General features: G+C 40.6%; 3 protein-coding genes across 6 annotated transcripts; all 3 read right to left on the minus strand.

Annotated features, from left to right (window-relative positions):
* Positions 1–93: 93 nt before the first annotated feature.
* On the minus strand, positions 94–5,176 carry nme3 (NME/NM23 nucleoside diphosphate kinase 3). Of its 2 annotated transcripts, none has more exons than XM_057346863.1 (5): positions 4,377–4,494; positions 2,909–3,039; positions 2,631–2,732; positions 2,419–2,531; positions 94–793 (listed from the first exon to the last, which is right to left on the minus strand). In XM_057346863.1, the coding sequence occupies exons 1-5, from the start codon at positions 4,453–4,455 to the stop codon at positions 676–678; spliced, it is 543 nt and encodes a 180-aa protein (XP_057202846.1). In that variant the 5' UTR covers positions 4,456–4,494; the 3' UTR covers positions 94–675. The 2 variants fall into 2 exon arrangements, with proteins under 2 accessions (XP_057202846.1, XP_057202847.1); XM_057346864.1 differs by lacking the exon at positions 4,377–4,494 and adding an exon at positions 5,042–5,176 and having other exon boundaries at positions 95–793.
* Positions 5,177–5,442: 266 nt separating this feature from the next.
* mrps34 (mitochondrial ribosomal protein S34) lies at positions 5,443–9,970 on the minus strand. Its single transcript, XM_057346045.1, has 4 exons — positions 9,888–9,970; positions 7,172–7,494; positions 6,468–6,510; positions 5,443–6,119 (listed from the first exon to the last, which is right to left on the minus strand). Exons 2-4 carry the CDS (start codon positions 7,487–7,489, stop codon positions 5,818–5,820), a joined length of 663 nt encoding a protein of 220 aa, XP_057202028.1. The 5' UTR covers positions 7,490–7,494; positions 9,888–9,970; the 3' UTR covers positions 5,443–5,817.
* A 329-nt stretch (positions 9,971–10,299) lies between these two features.
* spsb3a (splA/ryanodine receptor domain and SOCS box containing 3a) lies at positions 10,300–17,810 on the minus strand. 3 transcript variants are annotated; one of them, XM_057346597.1, is made up of 7 exons: positions 17,651–17,810; positions 13,432–13,572; positions 12,874–13,051; positions 12,594–12,781; positions 12,382–12,484; positions 12,144–12,269; positions 10,300–11,915 (listed from the first exon to the last, which is right to left on the minus strand). In XM_057346597.1, exons 2-7 carry the CDS (start codon positions 13,555–13,557, stop codon positions 11,554–11,556), a joined length of 1,083 nt encoding a protein of 360 aa, XP_057202580.1. In that variant the 5' UTR covers positions 13,558–13,572; positions 17,651–17,810; the 3' UTR covers positions 10,300–11,553. The 3 variants fall into 3 exon arrangements, with proteins under 3 accessions (XP_057202580.1, XP_057202579.1, XP_057202578.1); XM_057346596.1 differs by having other exon boundaries at positions 13,432–13,578; positions 14,015–17,810; XM_057346595.1 differs by having other exon boundaries at positions 13,432–13,578; positions 17,651–17,809.
* Positions 17,811–18,419: the final 609 nt, after the last annotated feature.

Here is an 18,419-nt window from a genome sequence, read left to right on the forward strand (position 1 = left end):
CTTGATATATTCAACAGGATTTTGAAGACCAGTGCTACATAAAAATATATATTTAGAGTAATATGGACGACAAAGATCAAATGTACAAATGAATTTATTTGCGATGTAAGGCACCCTTTGGTCGTGAGTTCCAACCACCAGAGTAAGACAAAACAATATTAGGTATTCAAGTCAGTTTTTCGGAAGCGTGCGACTCAATCAATATTGCTTCTAAATAGTGATAAATGTATGTCATATATAAAGATGACAATGTGACCTGCTCAAAAGTTGGACGTACAAATGTAAACAATGCCTATGTCAAAGTGGCTGTAGACGTTTCAAGTGCTGAGAACGTTTGAGTAGTGCATTTATGTTCCCATAAGGGCATTTATCAACAAGAGCAAAGACTAATGAAGATTTAACATGTTACTGAAAAAGCAGAAATGTTAACTATGAGCAAAGCAAAAATACAAATTCTTATTACATTCAAAACAGCTTGACCAAAACCACCTAAGCCAAAAAACTCCTGTCTAGTTTTGATAAAGCTGTGGTTACTTTAAAGTATTTTGGTCAGTTGAAGGCTTGAGCAAAGTTTATTTCAGCTATGTTGTCGCACTGTCAAGGTTTCTCTGATTTGCTAGATGCAGTTCAGGGGTGTAAAAACTGTTACGATAAGTGCCAGAGCGCATGACTGTCTCAAACATAGATCCAGTGCTCACTGCACTCCTCCCAGCACAATAATTCATTCTGCTTAAACCACAGTGCCATCTCTCTCTGAGCACTTTCAACTGAATCACTGCCATGGATAACATTCCTGCACAGAAAAACATAAATAAACATTATACAACAATAAGAATTTACAAGATTTATTCAAATCAGACCTTACTCTTTTCCGCTTTCTTTTGAAAATAGAAACAACTAGAAACTAAATTAGTAAAAAAAAATGTGTCTTAAAGGAGTCATATGATGGAATTTTATGTTTTGCTTTTGATGTAGTGTGTTAAATGACCGTCCAAAGTCAAAAAATTTAAAGTTTTAAACTTGAACTTTGGAATGCAGCGGTATGCGCAACTTTGCAGCAGAAGTTTGCGTTTCCAGTCTGTCGCATTCGCATATGTATGAATGGAAGTCAATGGAGCAAAAAGACAGGTGTGACCGCGGCTTGAGACAGTGTTTCCCATACATTGATTTATTCTTGGCGGCCAGCCACACTATCATCACTGGCCACCACGAATAGATTTTTCATGATTCCCCGTTTCATTTTTAGTCTGTTGCGTGCAGCTCCGTCCTCGACGCTAAGCGCCACTCTCTCACATGACAGTGAACGAATTAAAATGTGGCGGTGTTTTCAATATGAATTCCTCTTTGTACTTGCCTTTCCACGTAAACGTCAACAGTCACAGATGTTATTGACAGAGAAGACGGCCGACCGAGTGCTCGGTGTGTCTGTGTGCGAGCTCTTCTTGCCCTCTACCAGTGAGTTTGGTGCGGTGTGTAGTTGTTACTCCGTGTAACAGTGTATTTTCCCATTTTTCTGAATTTGCTCCAAATTGTCTACGCTATACGCGATCTTCAATAAAACTATAACTCTCATTTAAAATCAAAGAAGCGCTCATAATACAGCAACACATTGATGAGAGGAGAAACAACAGCATGAGGCAAATAAGTAATATAGCCAAAATCACAGCATATAGCCGCTCTTTAATGTAGATGTATGGTGATGTTGTGTTAATAAATCAGCGAGCTGTGCGAGCTGCACTGCGTTCTCCTTTTTTTCCAAAGTGCCTGGACTTTGCGGTCTCCTGGCGTCTTTTGTCGCTAAGCAACCATGGGCCACGATAGCCGTTGAGACAAGGAGGTATAAACAAAGGATATATGGATTATATGCACTGAAAATACCTTGCAATAACTCTGCTACTAGATTTAGTTATGCTGTGATCATCTGTGTCTCCATTTTCATTGAGCTTGGCTATATTGGCTGGTTGGTTCTTGTCACATGACCTGCGGTGCGCTTGCGGCTTTCTGAAAAGTTGAGATTTTTTCATCTCGATGCAGCGCCAACGCGCCTGAAAAAAGACTGCATTGCGCGTCGCGTGCGCCTGCCGCGCGTCTACATTTAAATAACGAATATGCGTGCGGAAAAGACGCAAAATGTGATTCGGGCCTAAAAGTGACATCTGGTTGTTTTAAATATGAGGTGTTATTGGGTCGTGTTTAGTCACTATTTCATATTCGTTTCATGTCTGACAACAGACTACAATAGCTACAATAATGTTTTTTCCTCCTTAAAACGTATAAAGACATTGCATTGTACCAAAAACACAAGTTAATAATGTTTTTAATCATGTCATATGACTCCTTTAAGTATCATGTAATGTTTTGGAAACAAAAATACCCAGAGACACTAAAAGGCCATTTGATAGTTGACCTCACACCAACCTGCCCACTTCCACACAGTAGTCTCCTCTGATAGTCCCTGGAAGAGAGTCTGCTGGATTCGTCTCTCCAAGCATCTTTCTGGAAGTCTTTACCACATCCAACCCCTGCCACACCTAAGAAACCAGAAAGACAAACACAGTGACGCACAGCTCATTTGAGGTGCATGCCATAACACAACAAGCCCGTCAATCTACCATATATTTAACCCTTACCATAGCTACAATGGGTCCAGAGCTCATGTATTTGACCAAGCCACCGTAGAAAGGTTTCTCTCTCAGTGCATAGTAGTGCTGTCTGAGCTGCTCTTCAGATGCCTACACAGTACACACAAATACATGAAGCTGGGTAAACAGACATGCACATACTTATTGCAAATGTCATGCTCTACAGGAAACCTTGTCAATATAAAAGCAATGTCAATGTTACATATTGCTTTACAAGTGGTAAATAGAAGTTGATGTTTGTCTGGATGCCCCGGTTGTACTCTCACCTGCAGGAACTTCATGCCGACGAGTTTGAAGCCCTTGCGTTCAAAGCGGCGGATGATCTCGCCCACCAGTCTGCGCTGAACACCATCTGGCTTCACCGCTATGAACGTGCGCTCGTTTACACCGGTCCATCCTGCCATAAACATACAAAACTACTCAACTAGCTCTCAAAACCATCAAGTGATGCATTTGCAGGTGTCTATGAAGTACAAAGTAGTCATTTGTGGCACACTTAATAAATCTAAGGGCATGCGTGTTATTCTAATAAAACATTCTAGATTTATGCAGTATAATGTTTCATTTTATAAAACGGTCAGTTCTGGTCCTTGATTCTGATTGGCTGAGCGGAGTTCTAAGCCGTTATAAAATACCTCAATATATAACGGCTGACCGTACCACATAGCCTAAATATCATTTTATTTACTTTATTTTATGAAACCTTGCTAAGCATATGGAATAACCGTTTTATAAAAGCAATAAGCCCCGCGAAGCAGTGGGTTACAGTGCATTTTATAACAGCTACGGGGTTTTAGGCACTCCGCTTCGCGTCGTGCCACAACGCCCTTAGCTAGGGATGTAACGATTCACCGTGAGCCGGTTGAAAATCGGTTATAATGAGTGACGATTCAATTCGGTTGAGACTTGAACTGAATCGCAATACATTTTTTGAACAGCAGGGGCCGCTATTTTCACTGCAAACCTAAACGTGGATGCTGATATTTCTTAAATGCAAAAAAATCCAAGAAAAGCACAGACAGTATTAGTTTGTTTATATTAAAGAGACTTTTTCTATTATTAATTTGTTATAAAATCGCAGTTTACTTTTGTTATTTGAAATAAAACATTATTTTATTATGCAAAGAAACGTGAAGCATTTAAGAAATAATGCAAGGGAAGTTGTTCATTTCTAATTTGTTTCAACTCATTTTTTAAAAATAAATCGTGAGTAAATCGTGAATAAATCGCATCGTGAGATCAGAATCGTGAATCGCATCGCATCGTGAGCTGAGTGAATCGTTACATCCCTACCCTTAGCTGTTATAAAATGCAATGTAACCCACTGCTTCTTGGGGCTTATTGCTTTAATAATGTATTACAACTCAAACCTTCCACAATCCAAGAATAATAAATACAAGATTTTGTAACCGATACATTCTTTATTAACTAACACATTTTCATTACAATGTATAAAGTCGGTCAATGCCTGTTAGAATCATTAATCACTGCAATAACCCTAAATAGACTTCGCCACTTATCGCCCAATGCCCCGACAATAATCGCCCTGACAACATAAGCGTTTAAAAGTTTATTCTATAATTAATTATGTCATAATTATTCGATGATAAAGTCTCAAACACAATTTACCTATAAAATTTGTCTTATTCATAATCTGCTCTAGCTTCCTGTGCTATATAGTGTCAATTCAACTGCCCTGCAGTTTATTGCCGAAGTACGAGTCCTCTTACATACCAGACTCACTAGTCCGTGCGTGTTTCGTCCCAAAATCCATGAGATCGTTTTGATCTGACAGCGACCTTTTAGATCCCATTATAAGTGCAACCGTCTCGAGCACTAGCCCACAGTAGCTGGCCAATCACGCGTAAGCATAACGCAGTCTGATACTTAATAGCCAATCACGGGTGAGCATGGAACAGGAGAATACTTACCTGAGCCAATCGAAGGAAAACAACCTTACCTCCACTATTAATAGGATGTAAGACGTAGCAAAGAACATGGAAATAATGCAACTTATTGCATTTAAGAACACAAACCTTTCTTTTAAGAAACATTCACAGCTTTGTTCAGGGTCTAACAATTGTCTAGGTGGTTACCCCTTAATGGTAAGTTAAACCTATTTGGAAACGACGTGAATAGCCTCGTGTAGTGTAAGTTAGCGAAATGCTTGCATTAACGAAGTTTGTCCTGAACGCGAAGCCAAGTACAGTTAAATAAAATATGACAATTATCTGCCTAGCAATTATCCACACCCAGCGCAATATCTCGTAAATCTGGATAGGCAGCATAGCAGACAATAACTCACGAAACGAAGCATTAATAAACCGCAGACGAGAAATGTTTGAGTCGTTCCAACACTCTTTAATGCGGATAAACCGGTTAAAAAGACTCTTACTTACCGGTCTTAAAAACGTTCGCAAACAGCGTTAGGAAAAGTATGATCATAATCGCAGCGCAGGGCACGAAGATGCCTCGAGTTTTCGGAGGAAAGAAGTAGCAGATGCCTGCGCGCGCTGATGGCTGTCGCTAGATTACATGCGCATGCGCGCACTACTGGAAATCCCTTTTGGGCGAATAACGCAAAATGTAACTTATATTTTATATAATAAGAGTATTTAACTTAATATTTAATACATGTATTATTTATTTTTTTACAACAGCATTAATGTAATTCTTGTGATTTACCGTAAAAATGCCAAAATGAATACTGTAAATTGGTTAATTTATCAAGCCAGCCTTTAAAGGGACCTGAAGGATTCTGTGACATTAATATCTACTACTAAATGAGACAACAATCAGATCACCCACATTTATACATTTAATAGCTGCAAATAACGCAAACAAAAAAATCATACTTTTCAATTATATATCTTACAGAACACAGACATGTTTTTATCACAGACAAAATAAAAAAACAGCCTTTGCACACAGGGTTGCACCCTCTCTGGGTTTGAGCACCTATCCACATGAGCAACAGGAATCTCCTTTGAAATCTTCCCCTTTCCCCCTTCATTAACCATATATGTTCAGAATGACCAATGAAAACCTCATACAAACTATAGCCTTAAATAAAACATGTTCTTATTGTGAGCAATGTCCATTTAATATGTAATAATACCATCAAGAGGCAGAACTCACATCACCATAGCCGTTAATTACTATGACAGGACCAGCATCAAACAGGTGTTCCCTCCTGCTTTTTCTTCTCTTCCTGACTCCTGAAATACTCATTACTGAGCAGCACATTCCGTTTCAATGGTAAAGAGGGCTCTGGGATAGTGCTCGCTGCCACACCCAGCTGTTTTGCTTGCTGAGCCAAAATCATAGCACGCAGGAGAGGAGGATACTGCGTGTAACGAACTGGAGGCTCAGGGACAGGGTCACATAGTTTAAAATCCTCTTCTTCATGTTTGGGCACCAGACGCCAGTCATGGTACATGACTTTATCCACCTCATGTTCTGCGAGTTCCTCTTTACCTGGAACAAAAAAAATAATTTGCTGCAGTGATGTTGCTGTCTTTTTTATTTACATTTTTTGTTTACTTTGTATAATTCTACTATAAGATCAAATATGTCAGTGAAAAACACAATGCTGTGCCACTCAAATATGATGAGAAATAAGACACTTGGTCATTCCAAAAAAACATCTGTTCAATGCATTGTGATGACTACTCCAGTAAAGGACAGCATATTATAGCAGTCTGAAAAACGTAAGACAACCATTGGTCTTACATCTGTATTTATTCATTTAGATGACACTTTTATCCAACAAGTGACAAAAAAATTGAATGTATTATACATTTTTAAGAAGAGGTATACACTTACCTCTAAATGTTAGGATGCCCCATGCTTTTCCATGGTCCATATTCTAAGGCCAAGAAAACAGTATTTTTTAACACATACACTAGTACATAGGGTTGGGAATTGAAAATCAATTCCAATTTGGAATCGGAATCGAAAGGCTAGGAATCGGATCGGAATCGAAAGGAATAGGAATCGGATAGTTGAGATTAAAATTTGAATTCCTTTTATCAATTCCTGTGTGCATATTTTCAGAAAAGTACATGCGTTGCATGATCTGCTGATATCTCAATAAAAGCCCTTATGAAAATGATCCATTTTTTACTATAGTAAGCATAGTTTTTAAAGCACAGGAATCACAAATTAACCATAGTTGCATTATAGTAACTGCAGTTTAACCATGATGTAGTTCAACTATGATAATACAAATTGTAATAAATCAGAAAAGGTGTGTTTCTATGTGTAAATATACACAAAACGCTGCTCATAAATATATATATATATTTTGCAAACAAGTCAATAAGCAGGCTAAATGACCATACAGGTTGATATCTAAATGTTTTACTTCAACTGTGGAATCGAAACTGGTCGATAAGAATCGAAATCGATAAGCAGAATCAGAATTGGAATCGATAAAATTGAAACGATTCCCAACCCTACTAGTACATGCACACATTATTTGCCCAATTAATCATCACAATTACCTGATGCAGCATTCAAAAACTTACTTCTGCTGTATAATCCACCTTGACTTTTGTTATTTTCCAATAACATGGCTCTGTATGTTCATCCAGCCAAGACTTGCGTGTGAAGAGCCGCCCCACGCCAAACATGCGCATGCCAGCTAGCAGTGTAAAAAGTCGGGTTTCTCTTCGCACATCTTCCCAAGACAGCACTGGTAGCTTTTTACCAGTGAACGGTCGTGTCATGGTTTCGTAGTCTAACGCGTAGCGTTGAGAGTCACTTGGCCGGTTCTTGAGCTCCCGGTAGGCCCGGATCTTCCGTGCCATCTCGGCTATAAGCCGCAGACGCTTTTTCTTTACCATGTTGCCTAAAAGACAAAGAAGAGGATTACAAAATTTAAAGTAATGATGGACATTAAAAATTAATTGAGGGATGCAACTTTAAGTAGTGAAAGTTGACAAAAAAAGAATGTATTTTGTGTTTGTATAAGTTTGTATTATTTGTGTCTATTTAGATTGAGATCTTGCCTGCCATTAATAATAATTGCATCTGATATAATACACATTCCTAGTGAATCTGTGTACAGAGCCCGTCTGGTCACCCCTCGGAGAAAAAAAAACAAGACCCGCAAATCCGTGGCCACAGTTTTGTAATTCGTTCCCTCAGTTTACAAAACCGTGCTCTCGGATTAATAAACTGTACCCACGAGTTTCCAATCCGTGCTCTCGGTTTTGTAAACCGTCCCCTCAGTTTTTGAAATCTGTACCCACGAATTCATAATCTGTGCCCACGCTTTCGCAATCCGTGCGCACGGTTTTGCAAACTGTAGCCTACTCGCGGAATTGAAGCCTCTGTCTGTCAACAGAACAAGCTCCTTCCTACAGGAACATTAACCAATATTGTATACTGTTTTATATATAAATTGTCCTAATGTGTTTACACACGAGCGGGTGGCGCACATAAAGCATGCGTTCAAACCAACTTTATGCCAGTGAAACGCGGCAATGAACGCATGCTTTATATGCGCCACGCACTCGTGTGTAAACACATTAGGACAATTTATATATAAAACAGTATACAATATTCGTTAATGTTCCTGTAGGAAGGAGCTTGTTCTGTTGTAGGGTTGTCACGGTACCATAAACATGTCTTACGATACTATATCAGCTGAAGTATCTCGATACCAAGTAGTATCACGATGCTGTGCCATATAATTCAAATCTATACAAAAAACACAGATTTAGATGAAACATTTTGTATTTACTATAGTAAACTGTATTATACTTTGCACTAGAATATTTTGTCGTATTAACTGTAGTAATTGGATAAATTGTAGCAATACATTCACATTTAGTCATTTGTAAATACTATAAATACTGTAGTATACTTAAATATTTACTCTGATAAGACTCAAAAACACTAGTATCTATGAGTTTTAGTAGTTTACTGTAGTAAATACTAAAGTACACTAGATAATTTTTCACGTAGGAACTAATTCAAATGTTGGACAAATTGAATTGATACAGCAGTCTTTATAAAGGGAAATATTAGGCTTACTTTAAATGCAGAACTAAAACGGCCAGTAGGTGGCGTCAATTTTCCACTGAGTTAGTGAATCATTTAACCAACTCGTTCAAAACGCCAATTTGAATCATTAACTCGTCCGAGACATTCAAAACACACATTCATTTTGGAGATGAACACCGCAAAAAGGCAGATGTAAGTGTTCAAATAAATATTAATGCGCATATGCAACATTAACTACGGTAATACGATACTACCGTTTCAAAAATATAGAGGCATCGCGGGTATTTTGAAGCTTTAGCATCGCGATGCTACCGTAGCACCGGTACACCGTGCAACCTTATTCTGTTGACAGACAGAGGCTTCAATTCCGCGAGTAGGCTACAGTTTGCAAAACCGTGCGCACGGATTGCGAAAGCGTGGGCACAGATTATGAATTCGTGGGTACAGATTTCAAAAACCGTGCGCACGGATTGCGAAAGCGTGGGCACAGATTATGAATTCGTGGGTACAGATTTCAAAAACTGAGGGGACGGTTTATAAAACCGAGAGCACGGATTGTAAACTCGTGGGTACAGTTTATTAATCCGAGAGCACGGTTTTGTAAACTGAGGGAACGAATTACAAAACTGTGGCCACGGATTTGCGGGTCTTGGTTTTTTTTTCTCCGAGGGGGTGACCAGACGGGCTCTGTAGTGATTTAACAAAATACTATAAAAAAGAAAATAGTCTTAAACGTTTGCCATGCCAATTACTGTTTATTCTATGACATAATTCAAGCAGAAACTATTTTTACAGTAACACAAATTGTTTGTTTGTTTCTTAGACAAACGTAATCTGAAGTGTAGTGCCATTTAAATTATCAAGACGCTTTTGTCATGACGTTTCCATTTGTAAAATTGAGTTTAAAAACAAAGGATCCCGTTTATGTAATTATGTGGTTTACCTATCTATGATTAATCACAAGACTAATGACAAAAAGGACACGTAGGTGTAATTGTTGCAAATACTGAACTTCGTCATTACTTGAGTTATACGTAGTTAATAAATGTCTGCTACATTCTGCATTCTGAGCACGTGTTACATACCGTAATCTCAAAACATTAAAAATATTACACTGGTAAATTTCAAGACTTCCGCTCAATCTAAATAAAAGCTAACTAATTAAATAAATAAATAAATACAAATACGAAACCATTCCAGCATATGTTTGTATCAATGACAGCTCTGTCTTACCACTCTGTTACTTGACCTCCACAGTTACGTCACGCCTGCTACAATCCGTCAGAAAAATCAGTCCGTGCGAAACACGGTGGAACATCGTCCGTTCCGTTTAAAGTAACATCTTTATGTTATTAATGTTCCTTTCCCTAACACAAGCATACATATTTAATGTACTGTTACACAATTTTATATATATATTAGTAAAAACGCCGTTTTAAGAATGATCAATGACAAGCGTTATTGTTGCATCAATGTTACATAAATGATCTATACTGCCTTGCTGCCATTATGCTGCATTCAATGAAAAACATCCTGTACAAAAGCATTAAGAAATGTATATTACTATATATGTAATTTGTTTGATAAAGGTCTCAGTATTAACTATGTGAAATCCCATGTACAAAGAACAACATTATAATACATTTTTGAAAATCTTTATTAAGAATTCAAAAAACATACCCAGCCCCTTTTTAATGCATATATATTTTCAATTTTTTTAAATTAATATAAAAGGCCATGCTTAAAGTATGATGTAGAAGAATGAGAAGACTGGGGGGCATAGAGAGAAAACGATTAATAAAGAGTCAATGAGAGAGCACTTAGGACATACAATATGCGTAAAACAGTATGGGGAGCTGTATATATTTCTTACATACAATAAGCAAGAAAGTGCTTTATGCATAATGAAAACATGTTTCACTTTCTTTACAATGAATTACAAAATCTGCAATATAAACCCCATGTGAATTCAATATGAACCTCATGTAGACTTGTTGCACAGATTAAAAACTGAATTAAATTTAGTCAGTTTGATAACTGTATCACGATATTTTCAGGAAAACAGCATTTTTCAAATACTGTTCAAAGACATACATACTTGAGTAATGACTAGCATCCAAAATAATTCCTAAAGATAAAACAGTTAAAGTATACATATTCCAAACTTTATGTTATTAAAAACACAATTTACGGACAATGTTCATTTTGATGTCACTGCTGTTCACTTCTGGTAACTTTAAGTTCATTTATAAAATAACAACAGAAGTGATGATTGTTTGATAAATAGATTCAATTAAGATAGAACAGATCCTATCAAACATCTCATCTCCAGAGTGACACATGAGTTACAATTCACTTCCTATGATTAAGTAATTTTTCTACCCCACGTGATATAATGCCGGTAATTGAAAAATGTACAGTTCACTCAGGGTAAATGTATTGTTTGTGTATGAGTAGGTCTCTGCCTTAGTGTGTATCTGTTTTTACCTGCATTTCAAATGGTAACATGTTGTTCCCCTACATCATAAGAGTCACAAAGTTCATGTTTTGTTTTCCTTGGAGTTGATGATGATCGTCATTCCATTGTGTATTTGGGACTTCACAATAGAACAATAGAAAACAAAAAAGACTGAATACTGTTATGTATCCAAACGTCATCTGAAGGGGGAAGCTACCTTTTGAACCTTAAATGAATAGTTACCAGCAACACAACTAGTAAAACTGGCTCAACGGACCTTGAATTACTGTATCTTTAAAGTTACTCAGCAAACTCTGTTATCCACCTTTGTAGGAGACACACAGGTCCAGTGTTTACATGTTGACTTTTTTCATCTGAGGAAATATTTTAAATGTGTGTGTAATGAGAGGATGAGTGGATGGGTATGAGGAGGGCACAGTCTCAGGTCCAGCGGCAGCGTTTCCGTTGACAGGCCTCTGGGTCGGAGGAGCAGCCCTCAGAGTCACTACCCGAGGAGGGCCCGGGTGGGGTATGTGTGTTTGAGGTTGTGTGCAGGTGTGTGTGGTCCAGGCTCAGCACCCATCCCAGTTTGGAGTGAAGAAGATGTCTAAGACCAGGTGGCAAGGGCAAAACTCGAAGAGCATCAACTCCAGAGGGGAGGAGCTGGCGGAGGCGAGAGCAGCACAGGTATTGAAGCGAGGTGGGGGCCGAAACAGAACGAATCACCTTCATACTGCTTTTGGCAGCGGTGGAACATGCCATAGGAAACACACGCTTGTTTTTCATCTCTGTAGCTGCTACACCTACCACGCACACAGATACACACACAGACACAAAAGCTAAATGTTACCAAATGCATGTTTCCATGTATGTTTTTAACAAACATTGAAAAACTGCTTTCCAGGTATGTCCTCACAAAACAAAACATTCCTTGCACAAGAAGCTCACTGTAATTCTATCATCTTTCATTTGGAGAAAAAAATGTGTATATTTCAAACACAAGAATGGAAAGGTCACAGCTGAAAACTCACCGATACACTTGCGGTTTTTAAAGAAGGTGAGGGTTCCGTGCCAAGTGTCCAAGTGAACGCCAATAATAGAACCCTGGCCGAAACGTGATGAAAAGCTCACTTTGTCACCATTATGATGTAACAGACCTGAAGGAAACAACCATGCCTTTCAAAAGAATCCCTAAGTCCTATGCTATTTAAAGACCGGGTGTTTATGAACGTAAGTACTGTACATGTTTGTCAACTGAACTTGTTTTACCTGTATATGACAGACCCCAGCTGTTTTCATCTTTACCCAGCAGGCTGCAGAACGTGTGTCTACATTTGTCCAGATTTACATCTGATGTGCCAATACCTACCATCTAAATAAAAATACCATCATTGATTCAATATTAAAAACAAACAAACACATTTGGAGATATGCAAACCCATGCAAAACCCATTACCATTGTGTGGCACATTTATACCTACCATATCTGTGCCGTAGACAGGAGAAGTCATTTTGATCTCCCAGAAATGCTGTCCATCCGAGAGATCCTTGGAGCCACGAATGGCCGCTGTCCCACAGCTATATTCCGAATGGAAGCTCACTTTTCTGTTCTCGCAGCTCAGCAGCGTTGCAGATGACCGGCTGCCTTCATCCCACACCCAGTCGAAATCTGACAAACACGTTACAGCCAATATTATTCCAAGCGGGCTGGCCTGGAACACTGACTGATGACAGTTATTATCACAACAGGCATGGCACTACCTTGGTCATCTTCTCCACAGTGGCAGTCACGCAGGTGCGTGTAACCCCGGAGTCGCGGGTTACAGCCGTGCTCCATCTGTGAATCACAACTGCAGTATGACTCTCCAGTCACGGGCACTGCACTCGGAACCGCCGGCACAATGGCTGGATACTCAGCTTCTGAATCTGAATCACTATACTGCAAAACAAAGGCATGCTGAAAATCTATGATAGAATAGGTATATGGCAAACAAATTCCACACTTGGATTCAAGCATACTTTCTCCTGCTCCTGACCTATATGGTAATGTACGCTAAAATGGCTTGTGTGCGGTTTACATTTAGTCCTTTTATCCAAAGCAATGTACAGTGCATTCATGGTATACATTTTGTCAGTATGTGTGTATGTCCCTAGGGAGCAAACCCATGAACTTTGCGTTGCTAACGCTATACCAGTTCGAACACAGTAATTAAGGTAAAAAATCCCATACTATTGACATCTAATTAAAAATAACCACTTTAATATATATAGGCAGTCATATATTAACAGCAGTGTTAGAATCACTTCATCCACACTCACCTGCTGGCGATCGTAACCCCACTCGTCACTTTCGGAGGCCAGAACCAAAGCTCTCGCATCTGCATCCCTTCGGATTCCGCTCCACACGTACCTCCAGGCTCTGCTATTTCTGCTCCGCCTCGACATGCCAACTGGGGGCCTCTACACCTGTCAATCACAGAGAGAGAACAGACAGTCCCACAAGACAAAACAAACAGGGAATAATTTTAAGTACATTTTTTTAAAGCTATGAAATAAACATAGGGTTAATGGTCTTATGAGATGTGCACTTATTTGAAAGAAATGTCTATATTTATGTAATATACCTATAACAACTCGGCTTTTCTATTGATTCTTTGCAATCCTTTCAATATTCATATTTAGTGGGTTTTTGGTCGTCACCCAACAGTAACGTTAGTTCCCGTTCGAGAGCGGCCTCTCAACATTGCAGAGAGCGCTATGGGAACTCTTCCCTTCTCCACTTTCCTGAAGTCTTATTGGATAACGCCAGTAAAAAAACTGGCCAATTGTCGCAAGACATGCAACAGTATGCAAATACTGACGAACCCCCTGGCAGTATAAATACGGTGCATAGCGACAATACCTCAGAAACTTCTCTTTCATGCTGCCATCGTTGAAGAAACAACTAGAGACTTCTTCACCGCATCCGACGGCTGCTTTCTGTCGTCTTTGTGCGGGCCCCATTGGCCTGCCGGATACCAATGAGCACTGCATTGCCTGCCTGGGCCTGGCTCATGCTGAGGCTGCGTTGGGCGAGTCTGATTGCTCACACTGTGCGGACCGGCCGGCACATCTTGAGGACTCACAGGAACATCGCTCGTGGACTCTTCGGGTCGAGGCTCACTGATTATTCTTTCACATGGGTGCCGTTCAAAATGGCGACAAGCCTTTACACGCACGTGCCCCGTGCATTTGTAAGGTGCCGCTATAGGACGGTGGTTAGAGCCGCTAGCTTCTACGTGGGAGATCCGGGCTCGATTCCCATCTCAACCATCACTTCCCATGTCCAAAGTACATAGTAATGTGTTTTACGTGTGCAATATATCTAATATTATATGGATATGAAGTGTCTGTAATACCTGTGTAAATTCTTTAGCCACCGGCTAAAGGGTGCAGGCTTTCCATCAAGTGGCTTGCAATACCGCCATGGAAGCAACGCTGCCCATGTGACTGTGTGTGTGCGCGCGCTTTTGCACAGACCTCCATCCCGGAGCTCGTTGTTACTTATGCGCGAGAGATACTTATTGTATCTCTGTTCCAGCCTCATATCGGACTCCAGGAGACAGCGCTGAGCGGTGTGTGGCCGCGGGGCACACCTTAGGAGGGTGGTGCTGGTCTGGTGCTGTTCGATTTGTATATGCGCAGCCTCACTACCTAGTGTTCTTTGCCTCCATCTCCCGGCACGGCGGTGTCCTGTTGTATGCTTGATACACATTGGGTTTTCAGTGCTCCTGTATACGCAGCGCTAGGACCCCTGTATCGAGCAGCGGATCTGTGTAGCTTTAAGCTTCCCCGCATGTATGACAACTGGTAGAGCCCTGTTATTGTGAGTTCGCAACGCCCCGGTTACTCGGTACTGCTCCCTATCATACCTTGGTTTGAATGCCGGGTAGATTTGCACTACTACGAAATGTGATCGTCTACCGCGTGCATCGCTTCAGCAGTGTGATCTCGGTTACAGTTGGTGTGAAGCGCCGGTTCTGGGAGTGGGCATTCACAAGAGTCGGACGTGGTTCTGCCGTCCAGAGTTTCGGACCTGACCCATCATTGCGCACTTCCTATCAGTACTGAATAGATCCTCGCTTAGTTGAGTTCTATCATATCTGTGTCATATCCAGTCAGCCCCTTATATCAGGTGCTTTTGGCGGTTCTCAGATCGGCATATGGGTTATTGTACCCCTAACTGAGTCATATATTTGTTTTAATCCAGACAACCCCTCGTCGTAGGCGTTTTCTGTGATTCATGTGGCCATTCCATATGTGAATTGATTCAGAGAACGAATGTCTTCGCGTCCTTGTTATTTTGACATGTGGCTGGATTTGGCGGTGGTGCTGCCCTGGCAGCAGCCGCTCGAGCCCACGTTTGCTACACAGTTGGTAGCGCGTGTTTGCCGTTGCTCTGTGTACTGCTTGTGGGAAAGCTAGATGCTGAGCTGGCCGCGCCGGTCTCTGCCCTTTAGCACCGCTGGCTTGCTATGCTTCAACAGTTTCCCACATACGAGCTTACCCCTTTGCATAAGGTGTCTACCTTGTATGAGCGATCGCGTTGTGTTCCTAGTGCTTGTTGGACAGTTGTCTCTGTCTTTGTGGGCACGGTTTGATTAATGCCCTTATCATGTGTGCCATCTTGGCGTTGGTCAAGTGCTGTTCGCTTGATTTTGAGCTCTCTTACTGTGCTGTCGATTGGCCCATTAGTGAGATGTGCTAAACAGCCTTTAGTGCATCTTATTGCTGTGTGGAGCATAACGTGCTTTGTTCTCAAGTGTGTTAACATATGGTCACTCATATGACTCAGTCTCGGTACAAGCTCATCTGTGAGGGTTCACGTGGGCGACTAATGTCTGCTCGCGGCAGAGGAGAATGCGCACTGCGTTTTGTTCTTGTAGGATATGCAGCTGCAGTGATAACAATATCGACCCAGTGTCCTGCCTCGTGTCCGGTATTTTACGCTACCTGCAGCACAGGCTGAATAACGGCGGCCCCGTCCATGCTGAAAGTTTAAGTGGCTGCCATCGCCTCGTTTCGTTACCCAGTTGATGGGCAACCGATTGGTAGGCACACATTGGTGGTCAGATTTCTAAGGGGAGCGAGGAGACTGTTTCTCCAGCTATCTCCTTCGGTGCCGGCGTAGGACTTAGCGTTGGTGCTGTAGGCTCTGTCTCTTCCCCCTTTCGAGCCTTTGTAAGCAGTTTCCAAAAGAGAGCTCTCTCTAGCCATTCTCTTTCTCTCCCTTGCTTTGGCTAAGCGCATAGGGGATTTACAAGCGCTCTCAGTCGGCGCTGATTGCATTCGTTTTGGAGCCGGCGACTGCAGCGTCACTCTACGGTCGAAATCGGGTTATGTGCCAAAGTCTCTTTCTACCCCGTTTAGAGTGCAGGCCCCTGGTGCGTTTGCATTCATCTTATGTTATCAAAAATGTGCACTGCGCACACGGATCAATATATTGTGTTTTTATTCATTTGGTGCTATTATGCGCAGCAGAGTAAATGACATTTGTGTTTACTGTATGCGCGTTGCATGCAGACGGCTTTCTGCTGCTTGCAAACAGACTATTTCGAGGAAACAGTGGATTACCATTGACCTGCTGCTCTGATTCCACTCGCAACGCTGAAATACGATGCAGCCTGCACTCTCGCTCGAATCCAAGGTAAATCATCAACACTATCATCTCTTACATGTGTTTTATTGAAGGAAATACATCGTAATCGGCTTAAACGCAGGTCACATTAGTTCCTCATCAAGTGCGCACCTGTGTCCGTGTTGCTTTCATATTCATGCGAACCCGCCACAGTTCGAGAGCAACCGAACTCAGACCACCTCCTTCAGGTAGTCTCGGGTTCGGTAGCCAGGTGCGCACCCGGGTTCGCTTGACAGCTTTCACATTAGCGATTTTTCATGCGAACCGCGCCCCGTTCCGAACTAAAAATCAAGTGTGAAAGCGACCTAAGACTTCAGGAAAGTGGAGAAGGGAAGAGTTCCCATAGCGGGCGCTCCGCAATGTCTCGTTCCCGCTTCTCAGCGAACCGAGGTTACGGCGTTTTTTAAAAACACTATTAGCTGGCAACAAGCTCACTTTAACCACGATCGTATTTAATTCATATCTGACATTCGCCCGTCCGTTTTTCATTTCACAAACGTAGTCATTTGACATCTTGCTGACATTGGTTTACTGTTAGCTCCCGACAAAACATAACATGTTCACTTTGTTAGGCCTCGCAGAAAGTGACCAGCTAGACACCTTACAAATCTAAATTATGAATATTATGTTAGCTTACAAAAGCGCATATCACTTGCTATTATACGAATACTGTTGATTACTATGATTTAAATATTATACCACGCCACATATGAGAATATCTGCAGGACAGAGCAACAGGCATCGCCACATATCTGGTCCGAGCGCTAACGGAGACTCGCGGATTTAGCAAAAGCTCTACATCCTGTATGCTGCATGCATTAACTAAGACAGCGATTTTTACTGAGGCAAAGGCAAACCTACCTGTTTCAGGGTTCCCACCGAAATCGTTAGTGTCTTTTATTCCTAAAGATTTTAGTATAACGCTATAACGTGTGTTTTTGTTACAGCAATCGGATCCTGCCACCCGCTAACTGTCATATGTATGTGACCTACTTTCACAACAGACGTAAACAATGCTTTAGCAAGTCCCGCCTCCCCGGTTCGAAATCGATTGGTTAAAAATATCGAAGTGGGTGTGGTTTATTTTCAAGCTCGCACAATTACATGTTTAAACGGCTGCCACTTAAATGTCAAGCTATGAGCTAAACCTACAGTTGGAATAAAACACATAATTGATTTGAGTTCGCCGTTTTGTGAATTTTTAAAATAAAGTATCAAGTGTTATAAGCTAACTAGTTAAACAGAATGTTTCAGGATGTTATGTTACGTTCTTAGAATGTTTGCTGTAAAACGTTTTTTATTATTCATTGCATTATTGCAATCACTGATTACAATGATTAATCTAATCCCAGTACTAAAGTATTTTTATAAAGTGGTGTTTGTTGTACTGCCTTTAATTGATGTTGATAAATAATATAACATGGATGAAAACATTAAAGGATTTTGTAAAAATTCAGTATAACTACAAAACAAAGTTATGCATTACGATAACTAGAATTGTGTGTGAATAACTTGCCATAATATATCCATATTTTTGTATGAGCAATTGATAATACTACTAATAAAAATGAGTAATAATAAAATAAATCTTTACAGAGCTTTTCACATTGCTGGTGTAAGAAAGTATTTG

This window comes from Triplophysa rosa, linkage group LG11 (genome assembly GCF_024868665.1).
Source record: "Triplophysa rosa linkage group LG11, Trosa_1v2, whole genome shotgun sequence".
Lineage (NCBI taxonomy): Eukaryota > Metazoa > Chordata > Actinopteri > Cypriniformes > Nemacheilidae > Triplophysa > Triplophysa rosa.